The sequence below is a fragment of the Tamandua tetradactyla genome, chromosome 6 (genome assembly GCF_023851605.1).
Source record: "Tamandua tetradactyla isolate mTamTet1 chromosome 6, mTamTet1.pri, whole genome shotgun sequence".
Taxonomy (NCBI): Eukaryota; Metazoa; Chordata; class Mammalia; order Pilosa; family Myrmecophagidae; genus Tamandua; species Tamandua tetradactyla.
Genome location: NC_135332.1, coordinates 72,883,602 through 72,899,238, shown reverse-complemented (window position 1 = coordinate 72,899,238; position 15,637 = coordinate 72,883,602). Strand labels below are relative to the sequence as shown.

Genomic DNA, 15,637 nt, shown 5'->3' with positions numbered 1-15,637 from the left:
TCATGTTTGTATCTGCAATTATTAACTATATGCAAATGTTGCCTAACTACATGATAAAGTCACTTTCTGATGTCAAGGAGATTTGCTCTTAGACAGAAATTTAGATTTAAAAAAATAAATCCTACTTTAGAAGACTCTATTTACTGTTGGCTACTGTGAACTAGCTAACACCTACAAAATTAAACTAGTAATAAAACACTAGATCTCTTAGTACTCAAAAAAAATTATAAATCATACCAAATGAAATAAACATTCAATATCTTAGAATATTAAACATATGTACTCAGAGAGATTGTATTAATTATGCAATACTCCTTTAAAAGGAGGTAATTAAACCAACAAAGACTCATTCTATGAAGAACACAATTGGTATACATGAATTTAATTGGTCATTCTTTTTTAAACAAATGTATCCAGCCAAAAGCAAAGACATGACGCCCAACACATGAATCATAAAGGCATTTCTTACATCTCAACATTGCTGGCCATCAAACTCCTAGACACCAATAACACCTTGTTCCTCCAGCATCACCCACAAGCACACTCACTGCGGGCACTGAAAAATTCGCTCTGTTGCCCTTTCACTCAGTACCTGTCCAGCCTGGCAGAGATTCTGCAATATCTTGAAAGTCCTCAAAGAGACTAATTTGTATTGATAACACCAGGCATCTCAACTATTTTTATAGGAATATGCCATCACAATATCTCTACAGTCCTCATCCAACACCCAAACACATTGCATTCTCAAGAAAAAGGCAACCGAAATTTGATAGAGAAAGCATAGAACCCTTAGTCTATGTTAAAATCGCCACTTAGAAAACGCCTTCTAAAGAGTAAAAATCTACTATGAGTGACTGGACGAGTTAGAAATGCAAAGCACAAAGATATACCTTAAGACAGAGCTGGGCTACAGCAATCACACACTACTAACTTAGAAATCACCTAAGGGCACAGCTAAGGCATGAGCAACTGCATTTCTGACTATTCTCTGACTCTTAGAATGCAGATAATTTACAAAGAAGAATTCCTAAATTCCAGACCATATGGATAAACTATCCACAAACCAAAATCTCAATCTGGCAAGTGTCCCAAACCAAAAGGTTTATAATCTTTTGGTTCCACTGGACTTACATCCAAAGACAGGAGTCCATCTCCCCAAAGATGCTCAGGCAGGGGCCACTCACTTGACCTGCCTTCTTTATCCCACTCCAGCAGAAGATTCCAGAACCCATCACACAGAGTTGAACGTGAATGCACCTCCATAAAGACCCCAAATTTATCATTTCCTATTAAATCCTCAAACCAGTTCACAAGAAAGACTAAAGTAAATAGGTCTTTGGGTGGTTTACAAATACTCTAAGATCTCAAAGGCAATTTGACACCATTTAAGTACTCTGTGACACTTTTCTTTAAAAAAAAAAAACTGTAAAATACAAGCAACAAAAGAAACAGTAATTGGTGATTGGCTCCTTCTAAAGACCTTACCTTTGAATCAAAGAGAAAACATATAATAGGTGTCATCTTTTGAATGCTTTTTTTTCCCCCTGAACTATTTGAAAATAGAAGACAAGAATAATAGCTCTAACTAGCTGAGGTTGCAGAAAAGTTACTGAAAACACATTTCCTGAACAAAATAAAAGCCATGATTTAAGAGTAATAGGAAAAGTACTCTTTCTTTTCTATGGATTTTGAAAAATAATCTTAAGCAAAATAAGTCATCAACTACTCTATTCCTAACTCATAATGGCATGCCCCGCCATCACAAAAGTGCCACATGCATTAAGAGACACTTGGTGAGAAGGTAAGCATGCAACACGGAGTGGACACTTACCAACTGTAAGAGGTCAAGGCCTATAAAAAATCCTTGCTTGGAATCAAAATTTCTTTAAACCAAGATTTAAAGTTTTCCTGAAAGAAAGAAAGAAAGAAAGGAGCAAACAAGTAAAGAAAGCTTACCCTTGGCTGCCAGTTCTCATACTGCTTCTGTAAATTTGCACCAATGGTTTCCAGAGCTTTCTGAGGACCCATGGACAGAGGATCTAAGGGAGCAATGAAAAGAAAAAAGTTCTTCATATGTGCATTTCTTCCTCAACTAAACTTATCAGTCACAGTTTTTCCTCTTACTTACTTCACATCAAAGTCATCTTTGGATGTGACACAACATGGCCTGAGGTTTATCTGTATTTAACCAGATTTATGGGACTGCTACTGCACTCAAACATGGTTAAAAATCCCCACAACTATTCATCTTTCTATAGAAACTGCTTTTATTAAAATGACTGGTATAATGAATGTTTTTCTTCCATCTCTGCTTGCTTGGATTTTAACAGCTTTAGTCTTTTCTACTCTTACTATTTTATTCCAGTTCTACTTAGGCTTTGTGTGAAAGGGCTTGGAGGTTGTTTCTATCAAAACAGAGATAGTGTGGACAAACGAGCTCTACACTGACAACAATACAAATTCATTCCTCATGTACAAACTCCAGCTTTCATCTGTATAGGGGCAGGAGAAAGAAATAAAAGCACAAAGCAAGGATACATTTTAAAACATTTTCTTCTATAGTCTCATACTTCTTCCATAAAAAATCAATTTCACAAACACACATATATGGTTCACCCATTTATTCCAGGAGTGACTTGCAGAACAAATGACTCTAAACCAGCAGTCCCCAAACTTTTCTGATGCAGGATCCCTTTACACTCAAATTATTGAGAACTCCTAAGAACTTTTGTTTATATGATTATTATATCTATCAGTATCTCACTATACTAAAAATTTAACTGAGAAAGTTTTTAAATATTTGTTCATTTTTAAATAACAAACATGCCATCAAATGTTAACATTAATATTTACTAAGAAAAATAACTATTTTCCCAAAAATATTTAGTGAGAAGAGTAGCACTGTTTTGCATTTTTACGAATATCTGGTTTAATAGAAAACAAATGGTTTCTCGTATCTGTTTCTGCATTTGATTTGTTGCAATATGTTGTTTTGGTTGAAGAGCATAAAGAAACTCTGGCCTCGCAAAGATATATCGTTAGAAAAAAAGAAGAGAATGTTAAATAGCCGTTTTAGATAATCATATCTATTCTTCTCTCATACTACACCAACTCAACAAGTGGTAATATCTTAAAGAGTATTTGCAACGTGGAATCTGAAACCACATCCATGAACTTGTGATGCTCTATTACAATAAAATCCAGTAGACCATTTTGCACTTTGAATGAATCTTTTACCCACAGATGATTAAGTATCATCATGCATTGTCACTTGGGACATATTGGTTCAGTGAGTTACACAGATCTGCCATATTTCATTCTGTAATAACAAAAGAAAATCTGTGCTTAATATCACCAGGATCTCATCAGAAAAGTCTTTACATTTAGGGAAGCTATCATACACACAGAGGCAGATACAAGGTTTCCAAATTCTAGATTTTTACTTGAAATCTCATTTTTTTTCACTAGCAACAAACCCTGTCAGTTATCTTCCTTGAAGTGGGTGACAGGCTCAAGTTCATTCATTTCCCAGAAAATGTCTGCCAAGATTTACTTATGATTCCATTAAGTAAAATGGTATTCCTTGAAAAAAGCTGCTAGCTCGGCTCACAATTCACTCAACTGAATGTTTGTGTTTCCTCATTACAACCCATCTACTTCAGTGTTCGGCATTAGTGTTTCATGCCTACTCCCATTTCATCAGGCAGAACATTAAAAACATTGTGCATTTAATGGCTGAGATTTAATAAAACTGTATGTTTTACTGCTTTGTCAAGGACAATCTTAAGGAAACTGGATTTTTTTTTAAACCACAAATAATTGGTAGTAAAGAAAACAAATAGCAGTTTGGTGTCCCTGCCTTGACTAGTGCTAAGGCACCAGGAGGTTCAAACACCACTGCTTTTGCACCATCAGCAGAAATGTCAGCACCATGGAAAGCCTAAATACTGTCTTAATATTATTATGAAAATAGTTCTAACCTTACAGATCCCTGAAAAAATTCTGGGGACACCCAGGGATCATCCATAGGCCACCCTTTGAGAATGGCTGGAAGAAGTTGTTCACAACGGAGGTTCTCTGATTTCAAAGCAGAAAACATCCTTTCAAAATACCACTGCTGGTAAGAATAGAATGTTTCTAAATAAAAATTAATTTTAAAAAAGACTACTGGGCAAGTAGAATATTTTTATTGTTAGCTTTTATCTAAGCATTCTTCTAGCTGACAAATTCTTCTACTTGGTGTTCTGGACTCCAGCTACATCCGCTTCCTCAGAAGCCTAAATTTTTAATTATCCCTTTATACTCTTGTATATTCAACCTCTCCCTCTTAGTCAGAGAATTTCCATGAGCTTTTTATAAACTCAAAGTTATATATATATAGTCAGTTAAAGAAATCAAAAATATTTCAAGGCATTGTACCAAAAAAAAAGCAGTTTCCCTATTTTCCCAACATATCTACATTGCTTATTTTATTTATTTATTTTTTTAGTAAGGGCCTTTGAATGACATATGTCTCTCCAAGTTGAATCTTGAGATTGTATATTCCTGGTTTGAAAGCAGGATATTAGCATCAACTTATATATAGTCTATGCCTAGCTTATAAGGCAATAGATTTTTTACCCTAATTATAGTCAATTCTTGTTATTAGATGATGTGTTAACAGCAAAGAGAAGAGCTCAAGCAAGTTTTTGGTCAGAAGCATTAGATTTGTCACGAAAAACATTAAGAGGGCTAACTCAGAAAAGAGGTGGATATCAGGAATACATCACATTTTTATTAAATTAATATTCAGTGCTTTACATTACGATGTCTGTAAACATTCAGTGTTGAGCCAATTACTATACTACATAACTACATCTTTTTGTAGTGTTTTTCCCTGCAATGTTTGTCTCCTTATTTTCCGTATACCTGCATTAATTCTAGCCCAATTCTCCCAAAGTACCACTCTCAATATCACTTTTCCCACAGTTAAATACATCAGCTAACCTCTCCCATTTTCACTAGCAGTCTCCTTCTTGGTAAACCCCACCCCCACCCCCGACCGGTGCTAACCCAGCCTGGCTTCTCTAAGCAAGGAGCAGAGCCTTGCAGTGGAAAACCCACAGGCAGGTGATCAAGATCAACATCAATAGTGCTAAGGCATATTGATATAAGAGGAGAAGAGCAATTCACCCCTGTGGCTTCCTACGAAAAACCCATCATAAGAAAAACATCAGACAAATCCCAACGCGGGGACATTCTACAAAACATCTGACCAAGCACTCCACAAAACTATCACGGTCATCAAAAACAAAGTCAGAGAAACTGTCAGGTCAAGGGGAGCCTAAGGAGAGAGGGCAACTTAATGTAATATGGGATCCTGGATGGGATCCTGGAACAGGTAAGGGACAGTAGGTAAAAACTAAGGAAGTCTGAATCAATTTTGGTTAATAATTATGTACCAATATTGGTTCATTAATTGTGGCAGATATACCATAGTAAAATATTAGCATTTGGAGAAACTGGGTACAGACTACGTGACAACAACCTTTCTATAAATCTAAAACTATTCAAAACTAAAAAGTTCATTAAAAAAAGGAAAGCTCCATCTACCATCATTCTCAGGCTTCTAGCATAACTGCCACTCAAACCGACACCACTAGAGAGTCACAGCTACTGCAGTCACTTGCAACAGTGTATCAGCTACAAGTTACAGAAACATTTCAATGAGTTCTCATGGAGACAGATAAAAATGACAGGATTAAGCTGGGTCTGAAAAGACAATTTCACCCTGGACCTTGGCAAATATTGCTGAGCTTTGGGAAGGATGCCAGATGAAGGTAAGGAGATCTGGTTTATCAGGCAAACTCCTCTCTGGTCCTATATTTATATGAGGGAAGAGATCATCTAGCCAGTATTTTGGTCTCAGATAAGAGAACCAAAAACAATAAGAACCTCACCCTCATCAATTGCACAAGTTGTCAACATTTGATGACTAAGAGATACAGTGCAGGCAAGGGTCAGAGATTTCCTTTTTCACAGCATGTGGTCACACATCAAGGCTGGGTCACGGATGAGAAGGACAAAGCTAATGAGGAGAGGGTAGGCGTTTGGAAAAATCCAAGCAGCAGAAAATATCAGTAAACCTCAAAAAGCAAACTTAGAGCACAATGCCAAGAAAACCTGGCCACAGGCAGTCTACAATATCCACATGTCCGGAGGCAGGAAAGCCAGCCCCAAGCTCAGAAGGCAAAGAAGTGAGTCCATGATGAAGGCCTAGGACCCCAAGGAAAGGATTCAGTTTCTGGAATAACATGCTGGGCTACAGCCTGGTACTGGGAATGGGCACTGGATGAGGACAGTGGACCACCACATTGTCAGTGCTGTGGCCCCTATATCTACCTGCTTCCAGTCCACGTTACATAATGCAGGTTATACAATTTAGCAACTGAGGAAAGGAAAGAAGCAGGCAGGCCATTATATCCTAGTGGTCCTCGAACCTGACTGCCATGAAAGTCATCTGGGGAGTTTGAAAACAAAGGCTGCTAGACATCAACCTAGAGCCAGAGAATCCACATTTCTTGGGAAAGGGGCTCAAGAATCTTTATGTAAATAAGCCCTCACCCCTGCCCCCAGGTGATTTCTTAGGTGCACTAAAGCTTGAGAGCTAAGTAACTGCAAAATGAAATCCCATATGCTCATTTTGCCTCTCGGCTAGTTCTTCCTAACCTACCGTGTTCTTCCATGAACCTTTCCATGCTGCCTGGCAGAACTGCTTACTGTCCCCTGAATGTGCCTTTCTTGCACCTGCTTTTACTTCCAACCCCTGACCTTTCCCAGGTATTCAAATATCACTTACTCTTTTAAGGGTCAACTAAAATACCATTTCCTCCAGAATACCTTTCCTGGCCACCCCTTGACATATCTTAACCATGAACATTCTGTCTATATAATTCATTTTGCATTAGAATCATAGAAACTCTAGTTAAACACTGCAGAACAAACACATTATTTATCTCCATTCCCTTTCAAAATCCCATTAAAATGACAACGATGGAATTTTTTTTTAAAGGTGCAAATCTATAAGGACAAAGACAACAGGAGAAGAGGTAAGAACAAATTTTTAGAAGGCAAAGAACAAATGGAAGAGATAAAATGGGCTTCCCAGGGCACAGCAAGCAAAAACAACATGCCTAAGGGAGACTATATATGCAGAACCCCAGTTGATCCCAGGATCTGGCAGGATGGCGTGTGGAGCTTAAACAGGGGGTGCAGAAGTCCAGGTGGAGCACTTAGATTACCAGGGCCCTCCCTGATCCAACGCAGCCAAGGGACAGTATTGTCCTCTCCGACACCCTGGCAGAGTTAAAAGGTTTATTTTCTGGAAAAAATGAACCAGAAGAGCTCCCACCTCAGGAACAGCAGGTACTACAGGGACCATAAAGAGGCTCAAGAAAGCAAAGCCTTTCTCCATTTCCTGCCTCACTCCTTGAATACCAACCAGGTAGAATACCAGCTAGGTAGAAGAGTACAAGATTCCTCTTTGTAGAAACTAACTGGTTTCAGAGAAAAGAGCTTCAAGGGACCTGCAGGATAATAACAAAAGGTCTCTCAGTTGTGTCATCTGAGACCCAGAATGAGAAAAGTAAATGTAGAGCTTTAAAAAAAAAAAAAAAAAAAAAAGATATAATGGCTGAAAACTTCCCAAATTTAGTGAAATACAGAAACTTACAGATTCAAGAAGCTCAGCAAACTCCAACAGGATAAGCCCAAAGAAATCCACATGTAGACACATCGTAATAATCAAATTGCTAAAAACTAAAAACAAAGTAAAACCCTTAGAGAAAAATTAGACCACATACAAAGGACCAGGAATTAGAAAAGCACTAGATTTCCCAATAAAATTGAAAGGTAAAGAAAACAGAGCAATGCTTTTAAAACTCTCAGTGAAAATCATTTTCAACCTGATGTCCAAGTATGAGATAAAGGTATTTTGGACATTCAAAAACAAAATTTGTGTACTATGCTACCTTTCCTGGAAAATACACCACAAAAAAGGCAACATACAACTTAAGAAATGAGAAAGAGAAGGAAACTGCAAGACATCTATACACCAGGTCTAGAGAACAAAGGAGCCCAGCTGGAGCCAGGAGAAGTCTGCACAGTCTAGAGACCTTGGAGGCCAGCTGGAGCCAAAGGGAGTCTACACTCCAGGTCTAGAGACCATGGAGCCCAGCTGGAGCCACAGGGTGTCTACACTCCAAGTCAAGAGACCTTGGGGCCTGGCTGGAGCCACAGGGAGTCTACACTCCAGGTCTAGAGACCATGGAGCCCAGCTGGGGCCACAGGGTGTCTACACTCCAAGTCAAGAGACCTTGGGGCCTGGCTGGAGCCACAGGGAGTCTACACTCCAGGTCTAGAGGCCATGGAGCCTAGCTAGAGCCACAAAGTATCTAAACTAATACACAATTTGAGCACTGAAAGAAATTATTGATAGGCATATGACAGATCTACAAGAATACTTGTAAAAAATAAATAAATTCATCATAAGTCACAGAAAAAATGAGCAAATCAAAACAACTAGTAAATTTCTAACTCCAGTGCAGGTAGGGATGGCAAGAAAGGAAACACTATCCCTCTGGGGGCGGAGAGGGGCAGGAGACAGCATTTTAATAATATTCCTTTCAGTACTATTTGATCTTTAATTACGCGTGTATTACTTAGATAAAAATAAATAAATAAAAGTTAAGCATAAAATTAAGTAGAATTTTAGAGGTAAGGGGCTCATATACCAGTGGATATGTCAAAACTTTCTAGGGACTTTTTAAACTAGAGATGCCTAGGTCCCATCTCTGGATATGCTAATTTTAACAGTTCTACAGCAGAGCCTGGTTATCTAATGAATACCTCTGGCTGAGGGGACCCTGGTAAAAATCAGTTTACCTCAAACTTATCTGGAAGAATTACGGTAGATCTGTTACAGTCAATATCTAAAGAAATTAGAAGTTAATCTTCATTTCTCTTTGTTCTGGTAGGAACAGAGTTCTAAAGTCTAAAAATAAATAAATAATGATCCCAATCAACTCTGCCATAATCTGGATCAATTCAGATCACTAAAACTGAAAAAAGACAGGAATGGAGTGGGGTCTGGAAAAAAAACAAAAATTAAGGGTCACAAGTACATAAAACAAGCAAAGGCAGGCAGAAGATAGCTTTAAAAAACAGAAACCATTCAAATAACTGGCCATGTGGTATGTGCAATGATCAAGGGAGTAAATGTATGGAGGAGTTTGAAAGCTCTTAATTTGCTCATTCACTCTTACTGGGTAGCCCCCATTGTGGTGGTAACTGGTGGGTAAGAGAGAGAACTGAAATGTTTTCCTCTGTAGAAGATAAGAGACCTATACAGGAATGAAATTCATCAGCTGCAGTTCATTATGCATATCCTCTACTCAACCAAAAGAGAGGCAAGGAGCTTAAACAGTCAAAAAGTTGAGAGATTGGGGGCAGAGGAGATAAAGCTGAACCTCCTCCTAGAATTTCACTTGGACAAAGAAGCAAAGAAAGCCCAAAACCCTCCACTCTCCCACCCTCCTCTCTGCAGTATTCTCCCAGGAAGGCATGCCAGAAGGTCATCAGGAGGACAACACTGCTGTCACACTTTCTGCAGGCACCCCACCAACACCAGTAGAGACTCAGGAAACCTTCACTCGGAGAGGCTCCACAAGCACTCTTCCCCCTGGTCTTGGACCAAATACCTGCCCATTCACAGGAATGGCAGAAGCAGCTACTGGTCCTTCATCATGCCGTGGTCATTTAAGAGGGACTGTCATAGTTCATCTACTGGGAATCCCTGTGGTAAGTTAATTTTAAGATTTATTCCCAAGAATATGACAGAGAGTGGGAGAGGGGAAGAAATGAGAGGGAGAAGGAGAGAAGGAGAAAGAAAGAGGTCAACTAAATGGATGCATTTAAAACACTAACATTAAATTTCTAGATGGACCCTGCTGACGATATTATCAATTTGATATGGGATGAACTGGAAAGAACATAAACTTAGATTATAGTTCTGTCTTGATAAAACACTTCTCTTTCAGTAACTTCTTAGGTTACTATTTTGTTTTAAGGGGAAGCTAGAAAAGAACTAATAAAACTTCAACAGTGAGTGAGTACATGAGTAAATTAATGAAGTGGGTGGAAAAGTGGATGGCAATTGGCATTTCTATAAAGCTTCTCATAAATTTTTCCTATCTATAAACTTTTCAACCTAACTTTCCCTCTCCTCCACCCTCCCCCACATCTCATGATGCTTACTTAGAATTTTACATAGAAAGAAAATTAGCCCAACTCATCTCATTAGTAGAAGAGAAAAGTAAAGTTTAAAGCAGTCAAATGACTTGGTCCAAGATTACAAAAGTTACTGATGGTGCGGGCACAGCCAACCTTACAACATGAGGCCCTTTTTTCTTTTTTTTTTTTAACATTCCATCTTCTTTACATACATATAACTCAATTACTGTGTCCTAACCATGTTTCCTTCCAAAGAGCTGGCTCTCCATCCTCAACCACTAACACGTCAATCCAGGCGTGTCACTTCCTGCCGACATCACTGAAAGGCCCTCCCATCCTCCTAGCTGGGTTCCTGAATCTGGTCCAGTGACTCTCAGGAGAAAGGACATAGACTTTCGTCTCAATCCATCCTGAACAATGCTTCTGTAAGGCTACTCTTCTCCTAAAAGCCTACAGTGCTTGTCTGTATTCTTCCATTTATAAGTGCAAAATAAGCCAAACAAATATCGGCTGTTAAGAGAGTGGACACTCTTGGCTGAGGAAGACTAGAAGGGGACAAGCTGGGCCTATGGACTGCTGGTCATATTGCTTCTTGATCTGGTTGCACATGTGTGATCGGTGTTGCGTATGTGCATGGTGTGGGTGAAAGGAATTGCGAGTTGTTGACTTTAAACTATAGACATGTTCCAAACGCTACACCTGGATTATGTGCACTTTCCTAACTGTATGCTCCAATAAAAATTTAAAATTAAAAAACTACAGAGCTCACTGCTCAAAGAGTCTTTGTACTTCTTTGTACCTTGAATTTAATAGACACTTAATAAATATTTGTTAATTGACTTATTAACTGAGTAGTGCCTACCAGATCAAGTGTAAATTTCTGTGTTTGGCTTTCGGGGACTCTGCCACTAATTAGTTATGTAACCTTGAGCAATTAATTTTTTATTGAGAAAATATATAATGGCAAAAGGGCTACTTTGGAATTAGAAATGGCTTTTAATGACTGTATTTTATTAACCATAATATCATCTCTCTCTATTTTATAATTAGTGGTGTAGCATGTAAGACATTTCATCCTCCTAAGCTCAAAGTAAAGCTTAGTGTGTGTGCAGCCATGCACACCCTTGGCAATAAAGCTCTGGCTGGCAGCCAGGATCCCCAGTCCTTCTGGGTCCATGGGTCCTGAGGACAGGAGCTCTAATTCTATAGCAGCTATTTCTACAATCCAGCCCCATCCTAACCAACTAAGCCCTACATATTGACACACATAAATTAAGTTTCTGTGCCATCACTTGCTGTATTATACAAAAACCTAGGAATGAATGGCTTTGCAACAGGTTTGAGGGAGATGACTGGGTCCCCTGTATTAAAATACAGGTGTCATGGCTCTCACAAAGTTCCCTTTGGGAAGTAGAGGGTGGAGCTTCACGCAGTTATGCAATCTTCCTTCAGAGGGGGTCAGAGATACTACAAAGAGGTCAGTGTAACTGGACAGAAGAAACAGAGCTTAAACCAGGAGCCCCAAAAAGCAGATGTTCCAGCTCATGGGCAGGAGAGAAATAAGCTGGGAACCAATTTACAGTATGAATAACTGGACTGTTCTTAACATATCAATAACACTTAGAAATTTTTATGAAAGGTAAACACGCCTCCTTTATATGCTCCAAACTGAAAGAAAAGAATGAAAACTTAAAATGTACCCTAACCCGTTTTTTTTAATATATGTTTTAAAGTGTTATAAACACTAAGGCAATTTTATATTGTCAGTATAATCATAACTAAAAAGGCAACCATATAATATATATAACTATATTATAACTAAAAAAGCACAATCTGCCTTATATCTAACTCCATGACAAAGTATAGAAAAGGAAAGTATGTTGGTCCAGGAGTCAGAAGTCCTGGGTTTCCATTGCCACGTAACCTCGGGCAAATTACAGCGTCCTTTCTCCACCTCCACTTCCTGATCTATAAAATGAGGAGGGCAAACAAGAACACATCTATGGTTCTTCTAGCTCTAAAATCCTATGTTCTCTATTTCTTCCATGGATAATGAGTGGATTCCTAAAGGATATAATTGAGATTTATCAATTGGGCCCCATGGCCCAAGGGGACCCCCGCAAGACTCTCCTCTGCCCACGTGCCCTTGCTCTCCCCCCTCAAAGCCCTTTCCTCCTGGCCCTTGCTCAGAAGCACCCATCATGTCCTCTCTTTCCACCCTACAGAGGCTTCTGAACTTCTGGGCCACGCAAAGTGTGTGAGTGCTGGTCTCTTTTCTTTGCATGGCACAAGACTTATCTCCTGGCCACGTTAGAAGCACCCCCAGAGCAAGGAGGCTGCTCATACTTCTTTTGTACAAAGCACTTGGTTTATCACCCAAGTCTGCTCTTAATAAATATTTTTTGACCAACCTTCTAATCAATACAAGCTCATTTTAAAAATCAAATGACAAAAAAGAAAAATTCACACATCTCATACCCCTTACCCCTCCCTCTCACTGACCACTACTATTTCAATCTACCCAGTTTTTACCCTTTATCCCTCCTATTATTTATCAATTTTTTTATCCTTATTTTTCTTTTCTGGAGTGATGCAAATGTTCTAAAAGTGATTGTGGTGATGAGTGCACAACTGTGTGGTGATATTGTGAGCCACTGATTTTATACCGTGTATGGACTGTATGTGTGTGAAAAGTCCTCAATAAAAATAAAAATATTTGAAAAAAAATCAAATGACGAAGTCTGTGAGCACTCTATCAACTAAGGGGCTACACAATGGTCAATCAATAATATCCTGCGCTTACGTACACAGGGTCTCTTCAGACTCACATGTGTAGGAGAAGGAAGAAAATCTATGCTGCCTTTCTCTAAGGAAAGGGAGAGAAACAAAGTATCTCCCAAACATTTGCTTGGGATAACGGAATCTCCATGCAATTGACAAATCTTAAGCATTCTTAGCCCTTTATGATGTATAGCCACCATTAGCTCACACATAAAAATGATTTCAGCTCCATTAGAAGTCTTCCTGCTCAGCATTCGGCTCATCTACGCTCTGTTCTAAACCCCGGCTAATTCTCCAAGGTACGGGGCACGCATCACTCTTGTTTTTGCATTCACTGTTGTAGCATTTAATGGTTGACCATAAAACAAAACTGCTTCTCCCCTGCTTCTTTGAAAAGAGGCAAATGTCATTTCTATGAAGTAAAATAGCATCTTATTATCTCAAGGGAGGGAGGAGCAGGGGTGGGGAAAGGGGTGAGGTCAGTTGGCCAAGTCAAAACCCTGAACAGACACACCAGCTGGCCGCCCCAATGCCCTCTGCTCCTTTCTGGCGGGCGCCCAAAACCCTGCAACCACTTCCTCACTCTGCAGGAACTCACACCCAAGCCTTATGTACCTCATATGGGATAGTCAACAAAGGGTAAACCATTTCCTGTCAGGAAGGCCAAACAGTTGTTTAAGACTAGTATAGCAAACCGTCTTATTCTAGCGACAAATGCTTGTTGCCACAGAGAAACCTAAAGGGTCACATTACAAACACTTGCATGTCCTCTCTCAGAGCCTCTGGAAGCAGTATTATCTACAACATGTGTGTGTCTGTGTGTTTAACTAGCTAATATATGCACAGGTACACAAAATAGATTGAAAAGTGAGACGCCTTCTATTTTTAAGTCCCCCCATCCCTCGTCTCTGAGATCAGAGCGGCTCCAATACATCAGACTGTTCCCATAAATTTAGAACACTTCTATGGCCTAAAAAGTCAACAATGTGTAATTCCCTTCCCCCACACCCCACACACGTGACACTGATTCCACACTCACATGCTTAAAATAAGGCACAGGGAATTCTCTCAGATTACTACCTGGCATATTTAATGTTTAATATGTAAATTAAAATAAGAAGGCTCATGTATCCTATGATCAGGCATCTGCTAAACACATTCATCTCTGATTGAACAGCTGCCCTTGGCATACTTAATAAGTTTGGTTAAATGAGGAGTGTTTATTTTATCACTCTTTTGCAGTAATCTACATACAATAAAACAAAAGTGGAGCAGACTAAACCCCAATCAATGTCACACCTGTTGACTCTTAAAAACACCTAGGGCTCAGTTCCACAGGTGGTCAGTGGTAGAATGCTCACCTTTTATGCAGGAGACCCGAGTTTGATTCTTGGACCATGTATCCCCCCGAAAAGAGAACACCTAGGGCTCAAACTGAGATTCTATAAAGGTTGCATGCATTAAGTTTGCCTTCTTGGAACCTATAATTCCTGGAGGGTTCCTAGGTCTGGTAAATCCTGAAACTCAGAGGAACCAGCCTCTCCAAGCATATCAATTTTATCCCTTTATTCTTCAATGTGGATACCCCTTCTCAACATGAAAAAGTCAGGACAGACATTGCCCTAAGATCCCTATAGATTGGGAGAAGGATTAAAGGAGTAGGAAGTGGTATAATAGAAAAAATTGGATTTAACAAATGAGTATGGTGATGAATCACTATCTTAATACTCCTTCTAGCCTCCACTGTTTTGGAGCAACTAGAAGGAAAAATCTGAGGTGGAGAATAGGCCCATGACAAACTCTGGGATCTGTTCTGTAGCAACTTATTGAAGTGAGCTTTGAAAATTATTGCTTTTTTCTTTCTTTGCTTCGTATATATGTTATATCACACAGTATTTTAATGCTTAAAAAAAGGGGGGGGGAGGCTCCAGCCCCCACATAGCACCTAGGTGGGGAGGAAGTAGGGAGCAAGGGGGTGTCAGAGGGATGTCGCTGCCCCTCACCGCATGCCAGTCTTCGTACCAACCCATCTTCATGCTGCCTGCAAGTCCCTCCATCCATGGGGTAGGTTCATTCACTCTATTTTACAGATGAGGAAACCAAGGCACAAAACAGTCAAGTCACTTGCCAAAGTGCAATGGCTGGAAGGAATCATGCTGGGGGGTCTTGAGAAAAACAAAATTCTTTTAGTTCTATGACACAACACAATGCCAGGCCCAACATGCAGAGACTGACTGGTATATGCTAAGCAGTGCCATCCCTTAAAGTTTTTCCAAGGGTGCCAATGCCTACAAGTGCGTCTTCTTCCAAGAGCCCTTCCCCCTCAGCCACAAGCACACTACAGTCCTTCTCATCTTATGAGGCCAAAGCAAACCCACTGTCTAGCTTGAGTCTCCTGTTCCTAGCACTTCTCTCCTTGCCTTGCCAGTCAAGCTGCTGTACCATCTTTACTGACTCATTTCCCATTCTTTCTTCAAGCCCCCATGGTCTGAAATACCCTACTTCTCACTGCAATGACAGACACAGCTGTGACGCTAACCTTGAATCTCCTCCACTGGCTTATCCTACCCTATGGTCCTTCCTCACC

The 15,637-nt window shown here is 39.6% G+C and overlaps 2 protein-coding genes across 5 annotated transcripts in view; one reads left to right on the top strand and one right to left on the bottom strand.

Annotated features, from left to right (window-relative positions):
- Window positions 1-15,637, bottom strand: part of RPTOR (regulatory associated protein of MTOR complex 1) — a 516,265-nt gene that overhangs the window by 391,579 nt on the left and 109,049 nt on the right. For all 4 annotated transcript variants that reach the window (XM_077166178.1, XM_077166180.1, XM_077166179.1 and 1 more), the window contains one exon: window positions 1,957-2,039. In XM_077166178.1, coding sequence (XP_077022293.1) covers window positions 1,957-2,039 — 83 coding nt within the window. The remainder of the gene's footprint in view (window positions 1-1,956; window positions 2,040-15,637) is intronic.
- LOC143686121 (uncharacterized) lies at window positions 5,526-10,999 on the top strand. The gene is made up of 4 exons (XM_077163139.1): window positions 5,526-5,819; window positions 7,052-7,088; window positions 9,584-9,837; window positions 10,525-10,999. The coding sequence occupies exons 1-4, from the start codon at window positions 5,814-5,816 to the stop codon at window positions 10,549-10,551; spliced, it is 324 nt and encodes a 107-aa protein (XP_077019254.1). The 5' UTR covers window positions 5,526-5,813; the 3' UTR covers window positions 10,552-10,999.